We start from the raw sequence: 26,999 nt of genomic DNA on the forward strand, positions 1-26,999 counted from the left end.
TTTCTTGGAGAATTGACCCCTTTATCATCACATAATGTCCTCTTTATCCCTGATAATCTTCTTTGTTCTGAAATTTGCTTGTCTGACATTAACATAGCTATTTCGGCTTTCTTTTGACTAATGTTAGCATATCATATATTTCCCTATCCTTCTACATTTAATCAATCTGTGTCTTAGATTTAAAGTGGGTTTCTTGCAGACAACTTACAGTTGGGTCTTGTTTTTTATCCACTCTGTCAGTCTCTGTCTTTCAATTGACATATTTAGACCATTCACACTTAAAGTTATTATTGATATAGTTGAATTAATATCTACCATACTTGTAACTGTTTTCTATTCATTACACTTGTTCTTTGTTTCTTTTTTTATCTTCTACTCTTTTTTCTGCCTTCTCTGGTTGTTGTTTTTCTTTTTTTAGGAAGATTAGCCCCAAGTTAACATCCATCACCAATCCTCCTCTTTTTGCTGAGGAAGACTGGCCCTGAGCTAACATCTGTGCCCATCTTCCTCTACTTTACATGTGGGATGCCTGCCACAGCATGGCTTGATAAGCAGCGCATAGGTCCGTGCCTAAATCCGAACTGGTGAACCCCAGGCCCCGAAGCAGAGTGCACGAACTTAACCACTGCACCACTGGGCCAGCCCCCTGCCTTCTCTGGTTTTAACTAGCATTTTATATGATTGCTTTTTCTCTCCTCAGTAAGTACATCCATTATATTTCTTTTTAACATACCTTTAATGATTGCCCTAGAGTATTCAATGTACATTTACAACTAATCTAAATCCACCTTCAAATAACACTATACCACTTCATGAATAGTACACGTACCTTATAACAGAGTATTCCCAGTTCTTCCATCCCATTCCTTATAAAATTACTATTATACATTTCACTTAGCTATAAGCTATAATCACCCCATACATTTCTGCTATTATTATTTTGAAAAGTAATCTTTTAGATCGATTTAGAATAAGAACATAAAAGATTTTACTTCACCTTCGTTCACTCCTTCTCTAACACTCTTCCTTTCTTTATGTAAATCCAAGTTTTGGGCCTATATTATTTTTTTCTTTCTGAAGAACTTCTTTTTCAAAAAATTGTCTTTATTGAGATCATAATAGTTTATAACTGTGAAATTTCAGGTGTACATTATTATTTGTCAGTCACCATACATATGTGCCCGTTTACCCCTTCTGCCCACTTCCCAACCCCCTTCCCCTCTGGTAACCACTAATCTGTTCTCTTTGTCCATGTGTTTGTTTATCTTCCACATATGACTGAAATCCTGCAGGGTTTGTCTTTCTCTGTCTGGTTTATTTCACTTAACATAATACCCTCAAGATCCATCCATGTTGTTGCAAATGGGACAATTTTGTCTTTTTTATGGCTGAGTAGTATTCCATTGTGTATGTATATATATATACACCACATCTTCTTTATCCATTCATCAGTCAATGGGCACTTGGGTTGCTTCCATGTCTTGGCTATTGTAAATAATGCTGCAATGAACATAGGGGTGCATGGTCTCTTTGAATTGCTGATTTTAAGTTATTTGGGTAGATACCCAGTAGTGGGATAGCTGGGTCATATGGTATTTCTATTTTTAACTTCTTGAGAAATCTCCATGCTGTTTTCCATAGTGGCATTCCCACCAGCAGTGTATGAGGTGCTTTTCTCCACATCCTCTCCAACATTTGTTGTTTTTTGTCTTGGTGATTATAGCCATTCTGACCTGTGTAAGGTGATATCTCATTGTAGTTTTGATTTGCATTTCCTTAATAATTAGTGATATCGAACATCTTTTCATGTGTCTGTTGGCCATCTGTACATTGAAGAACCTCTTTTAACATTTTTGCTTTCTGAAGAACTTCTTTTAACATTTCTTGTAAGGCATGTCTACTGGCAACAAATTCCTTCAGTTTTTGTTGACCTGAGAAAGTTTTTATTTCTCCTTCACTTTTGAAGAATAATTTTGCTGGATGCAGAACTCTAGGTTGCCGGGGGTTTTATATTTCACTCCACTCTCTTCCTGCTTGCACGGTTTCTAAAGAGAAGTTGGATGTAATTCTTATCCTTTTTTGTGTAGGTAAGGTGTTTCTTTCTTCTGGATTCTTTTAAACTTTTCTCTTTGTCTTTGGTATTCTGTAGTTTGAATATAGAATGCCTAGGTGTGGTTTTTGGTATTTATTCTGCTTAGTATTTTCTGAGCTTCCTGGATCCATGGTTTGGTGCCCCTCATTAAAATTTTGGAAAATTCTCAGCCATTATTGCCAGAGATTTCTTCTGCTCCTTTCTTACCTCCTTCTGCTTCTGACATTCCTATTGTGTATATGTTCCACCTTTTGTAATTGTCCCACAGTTCTTGAATATCCTGTTCCTTTTTTTCTTTCATCCTTTTCTCTTTATTAGTATGGGGATTTTCTATTGACATATCTTCAAGCTCACCGATTCTTTCCTCAGCTGTGCCCAGTCTACTGATGAACTCATCAAAAGTATTCATTTCTGTTAAAGTATTTTTTACTTCTAGCATTTCCTTTTGATTCTTTCTGAGAATTTTCATCTCTCTACTTACATTGCTTATCTGTTCTTGCTAGTTATCCACTCTTCCATTAGAACCTGAGAAGTTATTTTTCCCCTTGATATCAACCAATTCTAACACCAATTGGGTATTCTAGAATTCAACTCAATTCTGACACTGCCTACCTTGAATTAGTGTCAACTTCACAGGTTTCAGGGCTCAATCCCACAAGGCTGCCCTCACTTCAGACACGAGTCACAAATACTGGGTCCCCAGGTTACTCACACTTCTCTCCAACTTGACCACAAAGTCGGGGGTTCCCATGACCCCCTCCTCAGGTTCAATAATTTGCTAGAATGACTCGCAGAACTCAGGAAAGTGCTTTACTTACTATTAATGGTTTATTATAAAGGATACAACTCGGGAACAGCCCAATGGAAGAGATTCATAGGGCATGGGACAGACAGGAGGGGCACAGAACTTCTCTGTCCTCTCCAAGGGGGTCACCCTCCCAGTGTCTCAATGCGTTCACCAAACCAGAAACTCTCTAAATCCTGCTGTTTAGCGGTGCGTATGGAGGTTTCATCACGTAGGCATGATTGACTATTAACTCAGTCTCCAGCCCTCCTCCCATCCCCAGAGGTTGGGGGGTGGGGACTGAAAGTTCCAGTCCTCATTGATTATAAGGTTTGTCTTTCTGGCAACCTGTCCTCATCCTGAAGCTATGTAGGGGCCTACCAAGTGTCACCTCATTAGAACAAAAGATGCTCCTATCACCCCTATTGCTCAGGAAACTACAAGGGATTTAGGAGCTCTGTGTCAAGAACTGAGGGCAAAGACCAAGTAACTGTCTATGAGACTACAGAACCCTCACCATATTAATCATGAGGATTTTACATCCCTAGTCTGATCGTTCCAAATTCTCTGCCACATCTTAGTCTTGTTCTCAAGCTTCCTTTGTCTCTTTAGATTGTGTTTTTTCCTGCCATTTAGGATACACTATACTTCTGTTGAAAGCTGGTCAAGATGTATCAGATAACAGGAGCTAAAGTAAATAATCCTTTAGTGTGAGGTGCTATGTTTATCCGACTAAGAGTTAGGCTGTGTTTAATGTTTGCTGTGCCTGTAGGTGTCAGAGGCTTTGATTCCATCTAGTGTCCTCTTTTTTGTCTCCGCTATTGTCTTTGGGTTTCCCTAGAAACTCTCTCTTAAACGGAGTGGTAATCTGCTGTTATTACACTAGAGTCACGTGGATGCGATGGGAAGGTATTGTGGAAGGGAGCATTCTATAAGCTGTGATTCAACCTCAGAGTTTGTTTTGAATGGACCTGAGATCCTCAGAGGAGTTTCTTAGCCCCCCTCCTTTTCATACTTCCCCTCACGACAGACAAGTAAACTAGAGGGGGCTGAGCCGTCTAATTGCCCTCCAGCTAGGTCAGATTAGGCTCTGGCAGCATAATTCCCCTGGAAGGCAGGCTTTTGCCACGGAACACCCTGAGTGTATTTCAGAATGGTTACTTTTCCCCTTCGCCTGGCCAAACAGGAGAGAAGTTTTCTCTGGGGTTCACCAGGAGAACCTGGTGGGGGCACCTGGGAGGAAAGCTGAGGAAAAGGAGACAGCCTCACTAAGACTTGGCCTCTGGGAGTTTTAACTCTCACGCTAGTCCATGCTCAGTCTCCAGCAATGAGTCAAGCACAGGTTAAGTTTTCCTTGAGTTCCAGAAGCTTCCACTCCCTGTACACTGAATCCTTGCATTTGTTTGTCTCTCCAGTTTTCGGGGCTGCTGTTTTCCCTGTGACCTCCATTCACTGATGGCTCTAAGAAGAGTCATTGATTTTCAGTTAGTTCAGCTTTTCTCTTGTTGCGAGGAGGGGAGTGACAACTTCTAAACTGTTTACATCTTGGAGCAGGCTGCATTTGCTTTTTAAAATCTCTTTCCTGATTATATAAGTGAAAATATTTACTACAAAAATTGGGGAAGTAAAAAGAAGAAAATTAAAAATTATCTATAATGGCCCAACCTGCAATTAATCATAGTTAACATTTTGATAGATTTCTATTTATAATATATACATTTATATAAAAGGGGGCCTGCAGCACATGGAGTTTGGCAGGGGCTTTCCCCCACTTTCAGAGACTATTTCTGCAGCTTCTCTAAACTGCTGCTGAAAATATTTTCAATGTTGAACGTCTTTTGTGAGGAGCAGGACCCTGTGATGAGTTCCCTTCAGATCTTGTGGGGCTGGTGAGAATTCCGCTGCTCTTGAAAACTGAGGGAACATGTGTCGCAGACTGACATCCTCTCATGACCACCTGTGTGCTTATGGTACAACCGGGGGTCAGCAAATGGCAGTTGACTCAATAGATGAAAATGTTCCTTTTTTCATCTACAAAAAGTATGAAAGCTCCTCCTCCTTCCTTTCCTCAGAAGCCAGAAAATTGAGTGAGATGGAATGCTCCATTAGGATAACCTAGGTGGTTAGCGTATTTCTTTTCTCTCCTTGAAAAGTATTTTAACATTTCCATTTTAGTAGCTTTAATGTTTAAAATATGCATACATTTTACTGAAAGCTACCTCATATTCTACTCTGGAAGTTGACAGGATATAAATAATAGGTAAACAAGATAACGACGGACTAACGTGTCTTTTCTTCACCTACTCCGAACATATTGATGAGTGGGGGACTGGGGGAAAGACCCACAGAGAAGGGGGTCAATATTTACAAAGGCTTGCTAGAGCCTGGAAGTATACCAGCCTTTACAACTCAATAGTAGCTATTTTTATCCCTGTTTTATTGACTGGAGAATTACGATGGGAGCGCTTTATATAGCAACCAGTAAGTGGGGGAACCAGGAGAGACTCCATTCACATATTCAACACACTTTTATTGAGTTAATAAAAGGTGCCAGGCATTGTTCTAAGAGCAAGCACTCTTCTAGCCCCTGAAGATACTGTTTGTAGATGAACAGGCCAAATCCCTTCTTTCTCCCCCTGCGCAGCTTACATGGGGCCGGGGTCGGGGGTGCTAAGGGATCAACTCAATAAACACTAATTGCTGGATCTGGTGGCCCCGCCCCCGGCCCGCCCCCGGCCCGCCCCCCACCCGCGGGCCCGGAGGCTGGCGGAGCCCGGCGCTCGGCGCGCGCACTCGCGTTGGGCACTTGGTTCACCCGCGGGGACGGGACCCGGCGGTCGAGCCCTCCCGAGCGGCGTCCGCGGGCCACCACCGGCCGCTCTGCCCGCCTTTGCCCCCCGTCGGCCGGAGGGGCCGCCAGCAGCGCGCATCCTGGCCGCGAGCGCCGAACCCGGGTGCGGAGGGGCGCCGGCGGAGCCCGGCTCCCGGGGGGCCCGAGGCTAGCACCCCTGGGGGGAGCGGTGAGGCGAAACTGCCAAGGTAACTCGGGGATGGCGGGGACGGGGGTTGGGGACCGCCAGTGCGGATGATCCCCGGCCACCGCCGCCTGCTGCGGCCGTTTCCCGGAATCCTCCTCCCCGACTCCGCCCCTCCCGCCTGTCCTCCGGCCCGCGTCCCCGGCTCGCGCGCCGATGCCCCCTCCCGGGCGCGCCCCCCGCCCCGCGGCCGTGCGGGGCTTCAAGGGCCTCCGCCCGCCGACTCCGCGGCCGCGCTGCCCCGGGCCGCGCGCAGGCCTCCTCCACCCATCGCCCTTCCTGGAAACCCTCTTTCTTGGCTCTCAGCCCTGCGCCGCCCGGCACCGCCGTCCCCACCGAGGATGCCCGGGACGCCCGAGCACTGGCCGCTGCAAGATGTTAGCTGTTGCGAATTTGAGGGTCACATCCTCAAGATCCTCTCCGCCTTGCAAAACTGGGTTACTCGCTCGGGCCCTCCGGTTCGGGGCTTTCCGCCCGCCCTCCAAGAGAACCCCCGGAATTAACCGTCCTTTGTTCCCGTGCGGGAGAGGGTCAGAGGGGCGGCCGGGGCTGGAGTGCCCCATGTCCTTCCAGAGCCATCGCTTGGATGCTGGAGGGTGGAGAGGGCAAGGGGACATCGTCGCGGCGGCAGAGGAGTGGACTCCGCTCCAGGGTCAGGAGGGCATGGGGAACTGGGTGCGAGTCGGCGCTTATGTTTCAACCCCAAGCCCATCCGCCAGTTAAACCTAGTTACGGTTCGATCCATCGGCTAGAGATGGCATTACTGAGAAACTCTAAGTATCCCGCCTCCTCTTCTTTCAATATTTGTTTTATTTCCTTGCTTTCGTTTGGCAAGAAGTCTTAGAAACTAATATAACGTGCCTGAGGGTCAGATCTAAGCGGGACGAGGTGGGAGGTGCAGAGGCAGGCGCGGGAGGAAGGGGGAGGGGGACAGTCCGGCCCGTCCCACGGATGTCATTCTAACTTACCCTGAGGACTAAGATCCACAGGCTGTCCCACCCCTTGGCAAGATTTTTAAGTACCCAGCCCTCTCCTGCTGTTCAGGCTTAGGGAGGAAAGAGTGGGAGCGCAGGGCGTGCCAAAATATGCTGTAAAGAAAATGTCTCTTTCCTAGCAATATGGGCATCGTTGATAAGGTTTGACCTCTTTGTCTCAGGAAATGGCTTGAACTTGTAAATTCTGTAATTTACAGGTTGCTTTTCGATTTTAGATTATCAATATATGCATGGCTCTTTTAACTGTATTTCCTCTAAAGTTTCTCACATACCTACTTAGAAGTTAAAGACAAGCTGCCTGAGACTTGGTTCCTGTGATTTGACAAATGATCATTTGTCTTAAAAAAAAAAGTTAGGGCCAGCTCCCATGGCCTAGTGGTTAAAGTTCCGGGCTCTCCACTTTGGCAGCCCCGGTTCATTCCTGGCTTGGAACCACACCCCTCCTCTGTCAGTGGCCATGCTGTGGCAGCAGCTCACATTAAGGAGAAAAGAGGAAGACTGGCAACAGATATCAGCTCAAGGTGAATCTTCCTCAGGAAAAAGAATATATTTTTGGAATGACCATAGCCCCAGAGGTTCTATCTCAGAAGGGAAACTTTTATTAAAATATGTATTCCATTCCTCCTGCTTGCACACAGAGAGCCACATTGGCCTCATTTTCCTGTTACGTTTATAAACCTTCCGACTATCAAAGAGTCAATGGCATGTAGTATATTCTTTGACTATCAGTCATCATATTTTACCAAAACTAAAATGCCATCGAGTAGAAGATGCACTTTTATTTTATGTAACCAAGTAAGAAAATACACTGTCCACGGCACTATGTCATGCCACTGGACGAAGCATTCTGATTTCAGAGATGTTCAAATGGAAGAAGGAAATGTGCGTTTTGTAATTTGTGAATTCTAATCTGAGCTAGAGCAGAGCTTGCCAGGACTTCTCCCTTAGAACTTTTCATTCCTTGGAAGAATGAAACTGGTGGTCTGCAATTCAGGAAGCATAAAGGAAAAGTAGTTGGGAGAGCAGGTTGGCCGAAGGAAGAGTGATGAGAAGTGGAGAAAAGAGAAAACAAAGGAGAGAAGAAGGGAGATGTTGCGCTGGGAGGAGTTCAGACCCGCTGAAAATAAGCCAGCAGGAAAATGAGTATGTTTACTTTCCCCACATGCCAAGGTTTTACAAATGGGTGCATGGGAGAGTTGTTCTTAAGCAGTGTTGTTGTTGTTTGAATTATGAGGTTTTAAAAATATATTTAAAATATCAGTGTGCCCAACCACCAGAATCTATACTGGTGAGTCAGCAAAAATCTTGAAAATCCTCCCTAATAAACAGGAAGTAAGGAAACCAAATCTTAGTTTACTTAGCTTTTCATTTTCTGACAAAGGAGGAGTAAGTGGGCTCTTCATGCTGGTTGGAGGCAAGTGAGATGGGCAAAGTCAGCTGGGCTGGGTGGGAGCAGAGAAAGCCAACGCCACCATCAGGAGAACCACCCAAAGGCCCGGTGGTTAACCAGCCCTCACCTCTCCACCAGAGGCAGTGGACTTGCCTATAGGATGCTTAACAAAATCTTCCTGAAGAGAGCAGGGCCCAGTATCCTGACATACTGTGCACTCCCTTGACTTAGCTCCCCCAACCCAACACTGGTCCTCTGGGCTGGGAAACTGCCCAGTCTTTACAGAACAAACTGGAATCAGGTACAGTTGTGAAAAGGAGGTCAAGATTTCATTCCAGTGTATCACAGTAACCAGTGACAAAGCCATCCAAGTATGAGCAAGGTCAACAGAAATGGTGTGGGGGAAGAAAGAAAGAACGAAAGGAAAGGAAAGAACAACGTAGCTTGCAAGGAGCCTTACTAAAAAGAAAAGTTGCGCTTGGAGCAAAGGAAATTCCTTATGCTAGCCTAATATCCTACAACAACTTGATAAAAGTATGAATTCCATAAAATAAACTCAAAGATGAGAACAATTTTTAAATTGAGATGAAAAGGGAGATTGCAGACTTAAGGCAATAAATTGAAGACCGTAGAAACATAATTAGAGAAGAAATAAGAGGAAAGAGTAAAATAGATGCTACCGAAAATAAAAATGTTTTAATAGAGGAAAAGCTTGATTTAAGCCCAGTAAATGAAGATGAAAAGAGGCAAAGCTTAGGCCCACTAGAAAGAATCTGATGTAAGGGGCTGGCCAGGTGTCATCGTGGTTGGTTCACGCACTCTGCTTTAGCAGCCCAGGTTTCCCAGGTTCGGATCCTGGGCGCAGACCTACACACCGATCATCAAGCCATGCTGTGGCAGCAACCCACATGCAAAATACAGGCAGAATGGCAACAGATGTTCGCTCAGGGCCAATCTTCTTCACATACACAAAAAAAAATCTGGTGTGAAAGACAGACCAAGCACAATCAAGCATAGGATAATTGAGATCCCTGATATGGAGAAGCCAACAAATGGGATAGAAAATGCAAATAAAAATAGGATAAAAGAGATTTTATTGAAATGAGGAAAAAACGGACTGTAGGATAAAAGAACATGCCATTTTGCAGAAATTTTCTTATGGGAATGCTCGGCGCCAAGATATCTTAAATGGTTTAAATTCAAAGAAATAGAATTATTTAGGAATCCAAGAAGAAAAAGACAGAAAGGAGGGAAAACCAAATCAAGCTGGCCTCAGACTTCTCCAGTTCTAAGGGAAAGAAACTTTTCCCAAGAGGGTATTTCATCCAGCTAGGATGTCTTTCAAGTTGAGAGCCAGTAGGCAGGCCTTGTCGAATATGAAAGAACAGAAAGCATTCAGCACCCTTGAGCGCTCTTTGAAAAAAACCTACTGGATTACGAAATCCAACAAATAGCAAATTAAGAGATAAACCAAAATAAAGTACTGAGGCATGGGGACCTCACGATAAAAACGACTGTGGATGAGCACTTGCTTAAATGCAGAATTATTACAAAAATCTTTGGAAATTGTAGGTAGAATAAAATGGGATTGTTATATAAATATAGACACAAAGAACCAAAACTTATAAGGAAGTAGGCGAGGAAGATGGCAGGAAATATGGGAATACTGAAGCTCTCGTCTTTGAAAGCATGGATCAATCAGTATGGTTTAAAATTAAAAAGTTCTGTGAGCATATAAGACTCCAACTTCCTAATGTTTTCCATAATCTTTTTTTCTTTTAAACCTTGGATATTTCAGAAAGTTTTTCTTATGGAGAAAAATTATTTAAATTTCAACAACTCCCTCAGCCTTTGCTTCAGTTTTTTTCCAAGTAAAATTAAATTTAGTCAGAAACACTTTGTGTATGTGTGTTTGTGTGTATGAGTGTTTATGTATAAAAGATCTCGGATTGTGTTCACCTAATATTAATGATGGAAATATCTAGATGCTGAGATTTCTACTTTTCTACATTATTTTTAATTTTTTCATGAACATGTAAATTTTTACAGAAACAAGAAAGATACTTGAAAAATAGACTAGAAACAAATAGGCCAAGATATTAACAAAGGTTGATGCTGGGGGAATAGGAAATAAGGATAATTGTTACTTTCTTCTTTGTACCTTTTTGTATTTTTTTTAATTTCCAGGAAAAAATTATATAATTGTATTTGTGTAGTATTTCTGAATCGAGTTCATTCATTGCTCGTTGACTGCCACTGACGTGCCAGGCATCAGTCCGTGCCAGATAGAAGAAAAGACGCAATTATGCTCTCTACCGGGAGACTGGGAGGCAGCGAGTTCCGTGAGGGTTGTCTGTCTGTCTATCTGTCTATCTGTTTAGGAGGCGTTGGAATTCAGAGAAGAATCACTTCACCCGGGTAGTATCTGTTTGAGCTGGGCGTTGAAAATCAGTAACATTTGTTTGGGTGTCAGTGGCAAGGATTGCTCACAGGGAGAAATGGAAAGACCCAGTAGGGAGTGATGCGTTGCCTGGAGCCCCTTGTTTGTGTGGGACAGTGACTCCAGGGGAATCCAGAAAGGCTGACGACAGCCTTGCCTTCAACCTAAAGCTCTTGGTGCCTTGTTAGGCAACAGTGAGCTACAGGCTGGGCTGGCTACAGAACTTGCAGGGCCCAGAGCAAAATAAAAATGCAGGGCCCGCTTGTTTAAAAAGCAGGAAAAAGTACCATGGAAGGTACTAAAATATACTTGGTCTCTCCACTTGTCATTTTTTTAATTTGCTTTTTAATGTCATTCTAAGTAAAAAAAATTTAGCATGAATTTTACCATTCTCCTTTTATTGTGCAAAACCAGATCTAAATGCAAATGTGAGAAGCATTTGATCATATGGGGAGTCACTGAATTGCTCATTTCATAGCACATCTGGGGAGGGTGCCTCGAAATAGGCAGAAGAAGCAAACTTCAGCCAGACTCAGGAAGGTGGCAAGGAGGAAGGAAGGGTCCACCACCCACACAACCAGCCCACGAAGCACTCCCTCCTGCACAGGGACACTCTCAGGCCCAGGGCAGCTCTTCACAGGCTCCTGGGGCCCCTGTGCGCTGATGATTCTGGACATGCATGAATGCACTTGGGCCTGAAGCATGCTGGGGTCCCCCTCCTGTGAGCTGTCCACACCCCAGCCTAAGGTGGGCTCTGGAGAAGTCGAGCCCTGAGTCTCCACGTCCCGAGGACCTGCCATCCCACCCCACAGCCTACTGGCAGCATCCAAGGGTCTTTAAACCACTGCTCCTGGACCTGCTAGGTACTTGGATCAAGGGCGACCCAAGTGCTCACCCCGACTAGACCACTTGCTGCCCCTGGGCGAGGTGGGGCACTGCCAGGCCAGGGCAGGGCCAGCTTCCACCCTGCCTGACCCCCATCCTCCCTGCACACATACCAGGAGGGCTTCAAGGCAACATGGGACTCTCCGATGGTGTGACCCAGCTGCCGCCCCACGTGGAGGGCATCAGCAGTCATGGGGTGTAGAAAGAGAGGTCAGGCAGCGCCTGGGACCCATCCTGCAGGGGAGGGGAGAGTAAGACCAAGTATGTGCTGAGGCTCCAAGCCTGGCGCATGTTCCATTGTCCATCAGACTTGACTGCAAAACACAAGCTCAAAGACAGAATTGTTAAGAATTTCAAGACGGCCACAGGAGAGCAGCAAACCAAGTGGGGGATCCTTCTGCGTGCAGGGCCCTGGGGAGCTGAAGCTGGCCCTGGCTAGAGAGATGAGAGTAACAAGAACTATGCTTTAGGAAAGCTGATCTTTCTGTAGTCAGGGAAAGTTTTAAGGGGCCTTGTTAACAATTGCAGGCAGAATACCAAAATGGGAAATTAGATTTCCCAAGCAAGCAAGAATGTATTTGCCAGATATCTGGTTGGAAGTGGAGTGTGGGTCACCAGGAACAAAGAGGGGGAGGAGGCATTCCCTGGCCCAGAGGCGGAAAGCGGGATTTCTAATCGTGTAATTGTGTGTCTATGTTTCTCAGCCACTGGAGGGACCGAGTGTTCTGCAGATGCAGAACAAAGGCGAAGATGTGCCATCTTCAGAACAAAACAAAGGGACCGGAGGCCACAGGGCAGATGTTCAAGTATAAGGGAATCACCCCCAACGTGGCATCCTATAACCTAGGTGCACCCAGCACCCAGGGAATGTCCACAACCATGCAAGCCCTCTGCCCAGGGGTCATGGTGGGAGATGACATATCACAGAGATATCTCCGTAGATGTTCTAAATGGGTGCGGTATGATTGCATAGGTTGTGGGCAGAGGTGCCTAGATATCTCATGGGTGGTGGAGCCTTCAGCGCGGATGGCCACTTTGTCTTGGAATCTTGGATTTCTCTAGAATATCCTGATGCTATCTGTTATCGTGATAGTCAGGAGGACTTTTTAACTTGTTTTTTGTTTTGTTTTGTTGAGGAAGATTCACCCCAAGCTAACATCTGTTGCCAATCCTCCTCTTTGTTTTGCTTGAGGAAGATTCTCCCTGAGCTAGCATCTGTGCCAGTCTTCCTCTATTTTGTATGCGGGTTGCACAGCACGGTGGCCAACGAGCAGTGTAGGTCTGTGCCCAGGAACCAAACCCGGGCCGCCAAAGAGGAGCATGATGAACTTAACCACTAGGCCACGGGACTGGCCCTTTAATTTATTTTTAGCTCGAAGTCAAGTCTGCTAGTTTGTGGTTGTTTTTCATTTTGACTTGAGGCTTGATGTTGCCCCAGTGTTTGGGGGGCAGAGAAACACCAAGAATCTGTAGGACTCAGCTGCTAGGATGGAGACAAAAGCTGAGGGAGAGAAAGAACAAGACTGACTGGGGGCTCCTTAAAGTTCTTGAAGAATTCCTTCCCTCATCTTAGAGTGAGGAAGGCTTTCTAACTATGACTCAAAATGCAGGTGCTAAGCAAGAAAATGCCTTTAAATCTGAAAAGAGAAAACTCAGAAACCCGTGTGGTTGAAAAAAAAAAAACAGCACAAGCAAATCAAAGGGCAAGTGACAACGGGAGGAGAAAAACAAGGTGGGAGTCAGATCACAAAAGGCCCGTTTCCCTCATACTTAAAAAGCTCCTGCAAACCATTAAGAAAAACAAGCAATGACTCTGTAGAAAAATGGGGAAAAATACAAATGGGCAGTTAACAAAAAAGGACACACAAGAAGCTCTTACATCTGTGAACACACACGCGATCTCATTCAGAAGAAGCAAAATACAGTTAACATTAGTCTGAAGACAGTTTTTCATTTATGAATTTGATTTGTAAAAGTTCCAGGAGCTTGATGATAACCTCTGTGAAGAGGCTGTGGGGAAGCCAAACTTCTCGCACACTGCAGGCGGTTGCATAATTCAGTAGAGTCTTGAGGGCGGGAGTGTGGTCGTTTCTGTGAAAATTACAGCTGCATGACCGCTTTGTGCCAGCTGTCTTCCGTCTGCCCCTCCAGACCCAGCCTCCACCTTCTCCACTCTTTACTTTGCCCTGGGATCTGTCTTATATGGGGACAGCCCCCAGCACCCTTGTCCTGTGACATCTGGTTGGGTTCAGCCAACAGGGAACCCCAAGTAAGAGAAGGGAGGGAAGATGGAGGGATATTCCCCCCCCCCCCACCCAGCCCCCTGCCTGCACAGTCACCTTGGGCTGTCTGAGGCTGGCTTGCATCGTAGCTCCTCACACAGGATTCTCTCCTTCCGAATTCCAGTGTTGGCACCTTGCCCTGGCCCCTTCCAGCCCAGGATGGTGACAGCCCCCACAGCTGTTAGCTCCAGGAACTACACTCTTCGTTATGGTTTGCCTACATCCTGTTCGCACGTTCACAAATAGCCCCTTATTAAAATCTTCCTCAAAATACACTAACTTGAATGTGCTCTTTCCTCCTGGGACCCTAACTGATATGCCTTTTTGCCTAGGAATCCCACTTCTGGAAAGTTTTCCTATATTTACTTGCACAGATGCAGAGTGACTCATTTCCAAGATAATTCATTGCAGATAAGATCGGAAGTCACTCAAATGTCCATCGTAGGGACTGCTTATATAAACGATAGTATGCCCGTAGAGTAGACCATACAACTGTTTAAAAAAAACAAGGAAATTCTCTTTGATGCTTATGTAGAAAGATCTCCTAAAAATATTTATAAGTGGAAAAAGCAGGGCTTGGACAGCAAATATATATACTACCGCTTATGTAAAGAAGGGGGGAAATAAGAATATATGTTTGTTTTTGCTTAAGCATAAAGATATTCTGAAGTACCTACACACACAAAAAATAATAAGGGGCCGGCTCCATGGCCAAGTGGTTAAGTTCACGCGCTCCGCTGCGGCGGCCCAGGGTTCGGATCCTGGGCACGGACATGGCACTGCTCGTCAGGCCGCGTTGAGACGGTGTCCCACATCCCACAACTAGAAGGACATGCAACTAAGATATACAACTGTGTACGGGGGTGGGGGGGGGGGGGGGGCTTGGAGAGATAAAGCAGAAAAAAAAAAAAAGATTGGCGACAGTTGTTAGCCCAGGTGGCAATCTTTGAAAAAGAAGAAAAAAAATAATAACAATAATAAAAATATTTTCTGAAGGGAGCAAGACTCTTCACTATTTCCTTTTTTGTACGTTTAAAATGTTGGAACCAAATGACTGCGTTACCCGTTCAAAAGTGAAATTTAAAATTTCTCCCTGACTAGATAGGGAATTGGCCCCAGAAGCTGGAGTAGGCTCTGTGTAAATGGGGTAAATGGTCCAGCTCCCAAAAGGGCAGAGAAAGCCTGGTACCAAAAATTTCCTGCTGGTCTTTCGTTGTCTTGTGTTTGTCCATTTTTATCTTTGCAATTTAATTAGACACTTCAGAATTTTGATCACCTAATACTGATTTCCTTTCAGATGTAACAGTAAAGACAAGACTTATAAAGTAACAAAGATGCTTCTGAGCCAGAATGCCTTGGCGATTAGACCACTAAATTTGTATCCTGTGGGTAAGTGTTACTTTTCATCCTAGCTCTTGTAGGAGCAAGCCCTGTTGGGGAGTAGAGGTTGATTTCCCTCACTGGAGGACACAGTATCAGCCTGCCCAATGTCAAGAACCAAATGGAACATAGATAGAAAGCCTGTGTTCATGGTTTGGATTCAAATACGGATTTCTGCCCTACGGTTAAGTTTAGGAAAACAATCAAATAAACAAGAATGACTTAAGGCTCAGGGGAATATCCTGGTATGTACTTTGAAGACTAAATTTCTCTTAATACCCTCCTTCTAATCCACAGTGGAGTTTGTCACTCTACTCCTCTATTTGGGGAGAGGCCAAATCTCTTATCTCCTACGTCACCAGACTGAAAAGTCATCCTTGAACTTTGGTCTCCACACTTCATTTATTATCTATTTTTTTTCTAGAGCCCTATTCATTTGTGCCTTTTCTCTACCTTCTTTTGTTTCTATTTCAGTATCACTGTGTCATCTGTCCCATGGTTGATCAGTAGGGGCTATGTGGGTGGACACTCCCCTGTGCCCATGCAGTGGAGCATTCAACATCCTTGGCCTTCGCCTACGAAAAATGCCAGTGACCCTTCCCCCCAAGTCATTGTGACATCCAGAGAACAAAGGAGAATCCCCAGTTCCCAACACCAACACCTTTCTTTGTCCACCACCCTTGGGAAATAGCTTTACCTCTAAAGTGTATTAATTAGCAACATGCTTATTCAGATTCTGAGAATTTTCCCGGACAGATAAATGCTGCTCAGGAAACTCCCTCAACCAGCCAACACTTGTTATTAGTGTCAGCTCCCAAACAGATTTCTTTTGGATCCACTCAGGATGAAATCCTTGGACCATGCGCTGTGGATACCAATGCCAACTCTTGAAGAATCATTTCCTTGAGCATTCGTTTTTAGCACAAGAAAGCCTCCATCCAATATTAATATGTGTGTGTCAAAGAATGTCACATTCAGAGCAATGATTATAAATTGAGCCTGGAGAAAGCCTGGTTGCTTGTCTAACGTGTTTTTCTTCTTCCTAGTGTACATCAGCCTCCTGTTTGGTATTTTACATGCTGTGTCCGGTAAGAGATTTTCTTGGCTTCACTAGATTTTATATAAGACTCAGCGTGTTGAGGCGACCATTCAGAAGTCTAAAATGTGGGAAATTTGATTTCTGATCCAAGATCTGTTGCCCATTTTGTTTGAATCCTTTTTCTCAAATACTTTCTCTATAAAAGGTGCCAAAATTAGAAAATTCTGCTTTTCACATTTGTCTGATAAAACTATTACAAGAAATTCACACTAGAGATCAATTTAAAACCCCTTAAAAGAATGCTCAATTTAAAACCCCTTAACAAAAGAATGGGGAGACACAGACTATGCCAAACAAAAAATGATCCAGAAATAATTTCCCTCTAATTTGCATTCTTCCATCTGTTATCTGGTACTAGGTAAAGGAAAATAGTTTTTTTTTTTTAACTAAACTTCTTGCCTGTATAGATTAATCTTTCCACAAAACTTCACTCCACATTCAATATGTGTCCAGCCTTGTGAACACTGGAAGATAAAGAATCGGCAACTGAGAAGCCATGGCCCTGATCCTAACCACACGAAACTGAGATGATCTTAAAAACTTTAACCATATAAGGCAGGACTTGACAAGTACAGTTTTAGACTCATTTGCTGCTGCCACATCCCAGCTACATAACATTGCATAACTCAACTTTTCTCAATCTTGCCGTCTATAGAATGGGTCTATTAATAGGTGCCTACGCCAGCATTGTTGGGATTAAACGCCGGGAGAGGGCCAGTCTGAGCACAGATTATTCTCTCCCTCCCCTCTGTGATGGGGCAGTAAGTGCGCTGGGGAATTCAGAGAAGGGAAAACTGGTCCTGGGCTGAGCTGCTTACGGAACACTGCAGGAGAAGTTGGGAGTTGAGCTGAAAGAATAAGGTGACCCAGGATGATATGAGTTATTTTGATCCCAGGAGTCATTGTGAGTCAGTGATAATTGGGAGAGCCCAAATTCTGTTTCCACAATGCTGAGTTTCTGTTCCCTAAGCTTTCCTGTCCTGACAATGTGTTGCTCATTATTGCTTTGGTTCACATCTCAAGTCCAGTAGAACCATTTCCTTCCTGTATTTCTAAGACCCCAGGACACTTGGGAGGGTTTCTCTGCTGGAAGGGTGGGGTCTAGACCCCAAGGGATAGTTTAAACAGTGGCCAAGGTACAACCCTAGGTTCCAGGTTTCAATGTTTCTTTTTTTCTCCTGTTTCCTTTAGTTTCTCCAGATGAATCTTGCATTTCTTTTAATTTGACATTACGAAATTTCCGGTTAATTTTATCATGGGAATTAAAAAACCGTTCCATTGTACCGACTCATTATGCATTGTCCTACACCATCATGAGGTTGGTTTGACGTTTCATTTTTCTCTTGCTAAATATATTCTCTTCCTGTTATGTGGGGAATGGGGAAGAGGTAATCCTTGTGACAGCTTCTCTCTCTTTGTCTCTCTCTTTTTGACTCAGAGCTTTAAAGGTGCCAAAACAAAACACAAATCCATTTTCAGTTAAACGAACTACCTTAACAATCTGAAGCTCTTTTTGACAAAGCTTGTATTTATAACCAAAGCCAATTTCTACAGGTCAGAACCTCAGATGTGAAATAATTATTGCATGTAATTTTCACAGTTATTTCTCTAATTCTGTAAATCTGATTTAAAAGTGCTGTGTTTTCTGAGGAGAGGAGTCCAAAGGTCTGGTGACCATATTGATGGTTTGTGTTCACTTTACTCAGGGAGGCATGTGGCACATCAGAAAGCTACCTGGCCCAGATTAGGAGAGGCCCAGGTCCAAAGTCTGGCTGGGTCATGAACCAGCTGGAACCCTTGGGCGTAGAGCTCAGCCTCTCTGAGCTAACCCTTCTACTTAAGGGTTGCTGCAAGATTAATGACATAATGGATGGAGGCTTCTCTGGCTCTCGTCTTCCCACATCTGGCAGTCATCCTCATAAGTCATTATTTTGATCCAGTGGTCCCTGGAAGTGTCCTTTTGTTCTAGCACATAGTTAGCAAGCACCTTCTGCATGCCAGGGATCCAACCCTAAGCCAGAGTCCCTGCCCTCCTGGAGCAGACATCCTGAAAGTAGGTGGAGAAATCAATAAACAAAGAAAGATATCTAGCAGCTGGTGGTAAAGGGTATGAAGAAATTAAAGCCGGGTCAGAAGGATCAGGAGAGACAGGGTGGTGGGTGGGGCAGAGTGAAGTGTTCTGTTTTAATCCAGGTGCTTCAGACAGACAACTTGATACAGTGATGTTTGAGCAGAGCTGTAAAGGAATGAGGAAGTGGGGCACGCAGTTAAATGGATTCTTATCACCTAAATGCTGAAGGTCCCCTTTTATCCTTTCTTTTCCTTTCAAAGTAGACCAGCAGGTGAGATGATTGTTGAGGACTGTACAAATATCACGAGATCATTCTGTGACCTCACAGATGAGTGGGACAGCATGACTGAGACATACGTCACCACGGTAGTCGGAATCAGAGGGAACACGACGCTGGTCAATTGCTGGGACAGAGTCTTCCCGGCATTGGACAGTGAGTTGATCTCTGTTGTGTCATCTTCACTGTCATCATCAAGATCATCATCATTTGCTTTGCCATGAAATAGGAAGGTCTGCAAAGGAGCTTTAGATTCGGAGCTAGGCTCACCTCTGGGCCCTGCCACTTCCCAGCTCTGTAACCGTGGAGTAGTTACTTTGTTTCTCTGAGCTTCGGTTTTCTTATCCAAAAAGTTGGAATGATAATCTGTGCTTTGAAGACGGTTACTCAATGTCTGTATAAAGCAGACATGTAGGCAGTAGTGGCTGCTGCTTTTGGGGTTGTTTCACAGCCTGACAGGAAGTGAGAGGCCTGCATCTCAGCTATCACAACTCTCTGGGCCAATGTTTTCCTTAATACTGCAGCCCCTCCCTCAGGTCATAACCCAGTAGCTCTCATACGTGCGAACACCCAGCTGCGCATGCACCTGGGTCCCAGACTCAGAGGAGACTGGAGCCTAAGAGTGGGCCTGCTCTTTCTTTCTTACCTGATAACTGGAGTCAGCTCCCTAGGGCACTTGTGTTAACAGCTCCAGGGCACTTGTCAGTGGCCCACAGCTAGACTCCATCACTTCTTCAGTATCCTAATTTGCAACCTGTTTCCAAGAGAAAGATTAAATGTTAAAGGCTGTGTGGATATGCACTCCCGTGTACACGCTTAGCAAAGTGATGACTCCTGAATCCCACTGTAGCCAACAACTTAGATACTTCTGAGAGTCACTGGAATTGGTTCATGTGTATGTGTGTATATAGATAGACAAATCTATGTGCGTCCACATAGAAAAGAAAGAAAAGCACAGCTTATAGATCATGGTGTTCAGACCATGAAAGAAGGTATATTAAAGTAATAATGAGATATCATTTTTCAAGACTCAAAATGGTAAATATTAAAAATATGTAAATGCACAGGTTTAGAGGAAATGCAGGGAGAGTACTTTGGCATGGCCTTTCTGAATGTTTTTAAAACCTTGACACATGTCTGCTCTAATCCAGAATTCCTCTTTAATAATTGGTCCTAAAGATAGGGACAATTATGGATAAAGGCAAAGATTTAGCTCCAAGAATACTCGTTGATACATGGATACCATTCAGAAAAATGAGAGATAATCTAAATGTTCAAAACAGTGAACAGGTTAAATCGTGGTATAGCCACTTTGTGGAATAGAATTAGTCATGGAAAATTATGATGAAGATCAGGGGTCAGCCAACTTTCTGTAAAGGGTCAGAAAAGAAACACTTTAGACTTTGTGGGCCACATATCATCTCTGTCACATATCCTTCTTCATTTGTTTATAACTCCTTCAAAAATAAAAACCATTGTGAACTTGCATGCTGTGCAAAAATCCAACCCACAGGCCACAGTTTGTCAGCCCTTGATGTGGATAAATATGTACCAATATGTTTATGAAATAAGTTAAGTGAAAATATATACCATGCAAAATAGTGTGGGTGAGAATGAGTTAATTTTAGTTCAGATATATATGTGTGTGTGTACACACTAGTTCAGTTTATTTATGTATATATATATATATATTTACATATATACAGCATAGACAAAAGATGATGGACTCATTCAATTCAAGGACAATTGCCTGTCTGTATTTTATGATGTTTCTACAATGGTTATGTATTATGATTGTACAGTCATGCACCACATAACAATGTTTCTGTCAATGACAGACTACATATATGATGGTGGTCTCATAAGATCAGTACCATAAAGCTAGGTATGTGGTAGACTCTACCATCTATGTTTTCCCAAGTCCATTCTGTGATGCTCACATGACAAAGTCACCTAATGACGCATTTCTTAGAACTTATCCCCATTGTTAAGCGACACATGGCGATAATATGAAAAGAAGTCATTTTTACTTTTGTGTTTAGAATATAGCCTGAAAACTGGGAAAGTACTGACTTCCATCTCAAAATCTGTTCTCCATTTATTTTGGTAATATTAAGCAAACCACTTTATCTTATTGTTTCTCAGTTTTTTGCCAGTGAAAAAATATAACTTATGCCTTAACTAGGACCATAGGCAGAATAAAAAGAAGATAGCTGTGAAGATGTAAGATTGTATCATGACAATGGGAACATTACTGTTGTGCAGTCATCGACTGACCAGGGTTTGTTTCTGAATTTGTTTTCTAAACAGCATCTTTGGAACCACCAGAATTTGAGATTGTTGGTTTTACCAACCACATTAATGTGATAGTGGAATTTCCACCTGTCATCCCCAAGATGCTAGTTATGAAAAACTTACAGACTCACTTATCACTTATCATCGAAGAAAAGTCAGGGAGCATTGTAAAGCTGGTAAGTAGTCAAAACAGTTCTGAATTGGCAGTGAATACATTTGACTCTCTTCTTTAAAAAAATAACAAGATATTTGTAATGATTCGAACAAGTAAAACTAAAGGGTCTGGGTCAATGTGGTCTGATTTTAAGAAAGAATTCTCCATAGTTCATTCCTTGTGGGACTTTGTTAGCTTAGCCCAGCAGTGCAGTCTTCTTTCAAGGAATAAGCCACATGCACAACCTGAAGGGACACAGAAGAGAGAGAGGCATGTGGTGTAGAGAGGAGAACAGGCAGTTTTCAACATGCCAGGGTGAGATCTTTTTCAAAAGGGATGGTTTAGCTGCACATAAAAAGCATCTGTCTTTACCACTCCAGCCCTCCTACACTGTAAGGGAAGTGGCCCTTTCCAGCAATTCTGTCCCCTCCCGATTTCCGCGAGGGACCTAACTAAATGTCTGTGACCTCCGGGTGATCCAGGTAAAAGACGTACCTGGATCTTTAATGATTTGTTCTCTCAATCCCTCAGAATTCTGGAATGAATGAAAATGGACAAACCGTGCTCACTGGTGGGCCCTGCTGTAACAGCAGCTTACATTCATATAGCCCTTTGCAATTATAAAACCCTTGGAAGTGATACCAGCCTGCAGGATATAGGGGCAGGGCATGGTAGGCAGAGGGCACAGGGAGTCGGAGGTCCTGAGGCTGGAGTGGGCCCAGTGGGTTTGAGAAATAGCAAGGAACTGGAATGGAGTGGCCGAGATAGGAGAATATGAGGAGGTGAGGTCAAGGAGGTAATGGGACTGGATCTTACAGGGCCTTGTGGGTCTAAGTCTTTGGAGTGTGATGGAAGCCACTGGAAGACCGAAGGCTTTAACAGGGCATCCTAGCTGATGTGTTAAGAATGGACCATAGGCGTCAAAGGCAGAAGTTGGGAGACCAGTTAAGAGGCTACTGGGATGGTAATTACTTAATAGGAAGTAGCACATTATATAATTATTATAAGTTTTCCTTTATTATCCACCTGGATTATAATCAACACCCTAATCTATTGATTAGGAAAAGGGAGCAAAAATAACAGAGGAAAAAATAAGCTTGTGTAGCTCAGACTATATCAAGTTTTATTAAATATCAATTTATTAATAATAAATATTTTATTAAATATTCTGGTCACACCTAATTTATATTCAACCCGTGAACTACTAGCTCTGTTTCAGATTATTATTTCTAAAATAAGAGCCCTGTGCTTTAGGATATTGACAAAACTGTAAGAGGAAAACTATAGTTAATAAGCATCTTCTTCACTAAAGAAAATGAGTCTGTAAGTTAGAGTAAAGATAATTAAAAAGAGGCTATTGGTGTAATTCAAGTGACAGATGGTGGTGTCATGGACCACCTGGCAATAGGGAGAAGTGGTTAAATATTTGCATATATTTTACAAATGGAGTCAACAGTATTTTTGGATGGATCAGATGTGTAGGGTGGTGAAGAAAGAGAGAAGTTAGGACTCCAACACTTTCCGCATGAGCACCCGGATAGATGGAGGTGCCATGAATTAAAATGGGAAAGATTGTGGACAGAGCAGGTGGATGCTTGGATATCAGTAGCTCGGTTTTGGACATGTCAGGCATCCAGGAGGAGATGCTGAGCAGATGAGTAACCGAGACTGGAGTCAGGGGAGAGCTCCCAGCCAGAGATGTCCTGGGGAGCCATTGGCTTCTTGGTGTGTATTGAATACCTTGAGACTAGATGAGATCACCCAGGAGTGGACATGCAAAGAGAAGAGAAGATATCCAAGGATGGAGTCCCCGAAGATTCCAAAATGTGGAGATCTAGCAAATGAGGAGGAAATCACAAAAGAGACTGGGAAGGAGCACCCAGCATGGTAGGAGGAGAACTGGGTGAGAGTGATGTCCTGGTAGCTGAGAGAAGAAAGTTCCAGAAGGACAGAGTGATCTAACTGAGTCAAATGCTATAAATGGGACAAGTGAGAAGAGGACTATGAATTGAGTAGTGGATTTAACCAAATGAAAGTCATGGTTTTGGTGGAGTGATGGGTAAAGACCTGGTGAGAGTGGATTCAGGAAAGAGAAGGAAGAGAGAAATTGGAGACAGAGGGGAGAGTTAATTCTTCTAAGGAGTTTTTCTTTAAAGGGAAGGAGAGTTACGCTGTGGTGCCTGGCAGGGAAAGTGGGGTCAAGGGAGGGACTTTTTAAGGTGGGAGAAATTACAGCATGTTCATATACAGACGGAGTGTTCCAGGGGACATTCCTGGAGCAAGGGTCTAGAGGAGATGAGGGGAGATGGCATCTCGGGAGCACCGGAAGGGGTTGGCCTAGGCTGGGAGCAGGGGCTGTGCATCCGAGTCACGTCACAGGGGTGAGGCAGCGAGCACAGGCACAGGTGCAGGGCGGAGGGAGCTTCCGTTTGCTCGGTGAAACAGGAAGCAAGCGTTGCAGACTTAATCAGGACCTCACAGTGGCAATGCCAGGTGTGGAACTCAGATGTTCTCACTCTCAGCCACCGCCATGCTGTTCCATTGTGAGGCGAGAGCCCCTCCTCCGTAACACTCTTTGTGCTCTGGCCCCTTTCTCCTCTTCATTGCCAATTTGCCACACATGAGCATTTAGTTTGTTGGGTTTAAAAAAAAAAAATTCTTCCTTCTTCCAGACGGAAACTTGCAGAAAAACATTTTTACAGAAGGCTGTATTTGAACTGCTGTAAATCCTAATTTATAAAACTGCTTGTAAGAATGTATTTTGAAAACTATAAAACATTATACAAAAATTGTTTTTCATGAACAAACCTTCATATCATCTGTTTAATTCCAAAATGAAACAGAAAGAAATTTCCCCTACCTGGGAAAGGAGAGGCAAAGTGTTTTAAGGGAGAAGACAGGGATCTAGACATCAGCCTTAATTCTGCTACAGACAGGCTGTGTGGCCTTGGGGCAGTTACTTACCCACTCTGAGCTGCAGTTTCCTCATCTGGAGAATGGGGATAGTGCCTATTTTGAAGACTGTTTTGATAATCAAATGAGTTAATATGTGTGAAAGTTCTTTTTGAAGTGTAAAGTGGACACATCATTAATGAAATAAGATAATCTCATTTTTTTTTAATTTTCTTACCTTTGCAAGCTTATCTTACTGCAAGACAGAATAATCCTGCAAAGATAATATCATGGAGACTTTTATTCCTCATTGAGACTGTTTCCCCTCATTTGTAAAATGAAGTTGCTAGACTAGGTTTTGTGGCTTAAGAACGTGTGGGTGTGCAGGTACATGGAATTTTGTGATGAATTGCTTGCCCCAAGTGACTTATAAATACTTTTTCTTGCCAAGCCTATGATATTTCTATCCCTGTTTAAGATTTGAAGACAAACCCCCAAAGAATTGCCTCTATGTGCAATTCTCGCTCAAAGTCTTACTGATTTTTTGCTTATTTTTACAGCATAGACCCAAAATAGATGGAAACACCACTGGAAATTTCACTTATGTCATCGACAAGTTAATTCCAAACACAGAGTACTGTGTATCTGTTTATTTGGAGCCTAAAGAGGCGGAAAAAATACGTAGATCTCCTTTAAAATGTACCCTCCTTCAACCTGGACAAGAGTCAGGTATGACAGTTTTTGAAAACTCGTGTTTTGCTTTTACTCTTTAAAACCTATTTAAAGAAAAAAATCTGAAAGTCGTGGGGCACTAAAGGTATTTCGTCCACTAAGGGAAGATCACAGAGGTGTTTTCTTTCTTTTTCTTTTTCCTTTTCCTTGAGGAAGATTGATGCTAAGCTAACATCTATGCCAATCTTCCTCTATTTTATGTGGGATGCCGCCACAGCATGGCTGATGAGTGGTGTGTAGATTTGCACCCGGGATCTGAACCCACGCACCCCGGGCTGCCGTGAACTTAACCACTATGCCACCAAGCTGGCCCCCTAGAGAGGTGTTTTCTGCTGGTGGTCTCTACTATGTGGTGGAGTCACTTTTGTGTTGCCATATCATAGGGACAATCAGATGTCTACCTTTATAAGGTCAGAAATCCTTCTGAAATGGAAACGCTTTGATTTCAGGGGGTCAGGGTTAAATTGAGTTCTGGGTACCCTGAGTTTGGCCATTATTGGAGCTGAGTGCTAGAGGGGGCCGGGTTGCTGGAAGCATCTGCATGCCGGAGAATCGGTGAAAGGATGGAGGCAACCAGGTTGGGTGTGGTTCATCGAGGTGGCCTGGCTCTCGGGAAGCTTGGCTGTAGCTCATAGCTGAGAGGGCGCCTGATCCGTGTGGACGAGATAGTCACTGATGAAGGCTGAAAACCCTTCTGTGGCAAAGGCAGCAGAATAGTAAACAGTGTGACCCCCGAACCTTCCTCCACAGGGAGAAATTTGCGGTGACAGCAATCAGGCCTAGGATCAGTCACTGCTGATTATTTTCTCAGGAAGAAAACTGTTTTCTCGATTCTGACACCATGTACCCGAGGGAGCGTCAGATCCCACAGGTTAAGGCCTCAGTCCCACAACACTGCCCTCCCCACCACCATTTGAGATGCCAATCACAGGTCCAAGTGGTCACCTGGGCTTCTGCCCAACCGGCTATACATCAGATTCCCACAATCCCCTCCTTGGGTTTGATAATTTGCTGGAATGGCTCACAGAACTCGGAAAAACAGTTTCCTTACTAGATTCCTGGTTTATAAAAGGACACAACTCAGGAACAGCTAGAAGGAAGAGATGCCTAGGGCAAGATATGGGGGAAAGAGCACAGAGCTTCTGTGCCCTCTCTGGGCACACCACCCTCCCAGCACCTCCATGTGTTCACCAAGCTGGAGGCTCTCTGAACCCCATCATTTAGGATTTTTACAGAGGCTTCATTACGTAGCCGTGACTGCCTCAATCCTTGGCCGTTGGCAATTAAGCAGCCTCCAGTCCCTCCACCCCCCCTAGAGGTTGAGGGGTGGGGCTGAAAGTTCCAACCCTCTAAGGAGTTGGTTGGTTCCCCTGGCAACCAGCCCCCAGCCTTTGGGGCTTTCCAAAGGTCACCTCCTTAGCATAAACTCAAGTGTGGTTCAAAGGGGCTTGCTATAAATGACAAGACTCCTTTCGCCTTCTTTGCTCTTATGACAGGAAATTCTAAAGGTTTTTGTTACTCTATGCCAGGAATTGGGGACAAAGACCAATTATGTATTTCTTATTATAAATCACATTATCACACCAATAAAAACTCAAATTAGTAATATGACAGGACAGATGATGATTTGCTGAAACTCAGCCCCCGCTTAGAAACTGAACGTAAGGCTGACCGAAGACACAGTTTCCTTTGGAGGTTGATGTGCTCTGTGCTGATGCGGTTTCTCCCCTGACTTTTCTCTGTTTCACCTAAGAAATGGTCATGCAACAGCATGCTCTCAGGTCATTTCCTCTTTACTTGGTGTGAACACATCATTTGGCATATTAAGTCAGCCTCCATTCTTTTATCATTCCCCAAGACAGTAACAGTACAGGTATCCCTCACTACCCAAATATCTCATGTTCCGATTCTTGCTGTCTGAAACTCAGGAACCAAGTAGGTCCAGATGTCGTGGCCTCTCTCACTGTCCAGTCTTGCCATCTGAACTACCCTCAATTAGCCAGACCCAGGAACCAGACAGGTTTGGATGGGCTCGATTCTTGAAGGACACCCTGGGACCGGTGTTAACTTCCTCAGACTCAGCTGTGACCGATGCTCTCTTAGGGCGCTAGTGACGTGGGGGGATTTTAGTGCGGAGATCTGGAGAAATGCCTTCCCTTTGGCAAGCCTTAGATCAACTGGCTGGCTCTTTTAGTA

The 26,999-nt window shown here is 44.0% G+C and overlaps 1 protein-coding gene across 3 annotated transcripts in view; it reads left to right on the plus strand.

Moving 5' to 3' along the window:
• Window positions 1–26,999, plus strand: part of LOC124231496 (interferon alpha/beta receptor 2-like) — a 61,629-nt gene that overhangs the window by 27,164 nt on the left and 7,466 nt on the right. Inside the window, exons 1-7 of one of the 3 annotated variants that reach the window (XM_046648310.1) lie at window positions 5,650–5,915; window positions 15,201–15,292; window positions 16,330–16,371; window positions 17,574–17,700; window positions 18,714–18,886; window positions 21,041–21,201; window positions 24,632–24,800. In XM_046648310.1, the coding sequence (XP_046504266.1) occupies window positions 15,238–15,292; window positions 16,330–16,371; window positions 17,574–17,700; window positions 18,714–18,886; window positions 21,041–21,201; window positions 24,632–24,800 (727 nt within the window). In that variant the 5' untranslated portion in view covers window positions 5,650–5,915; window positions 15,201–15,237. Of the gene's footprint in view, window positions 1–5,649; window positions 5,916–15,200; window positions 15,293–16,329; window positions 16,372–17,573; window positions 17,701–18,713; window positions 18,887–21,040; window positions 21,202–24,631; window positions 24,801–26,999 lie in introns of those variants that run through there. The other 2 variants (XM_046648312.1, XM_046648311.1) reach the window with 2 other exon arrangements.

This window comes from Equus quagga, chromosome 21 (genome assembly GCF_021613505.1).
Source record: "Equus quagga isolate Etosha38 chromosome 21, UCLA_HA_Equagga_1.0, whole genome shotgun sequence".
Taxonomy (NCBI): domain Eukaryota; kingdom Metazoa; phylum Chordata; class Mammalia; order Perissodactyla; family Equidae; genus Equus; species Equus quagga.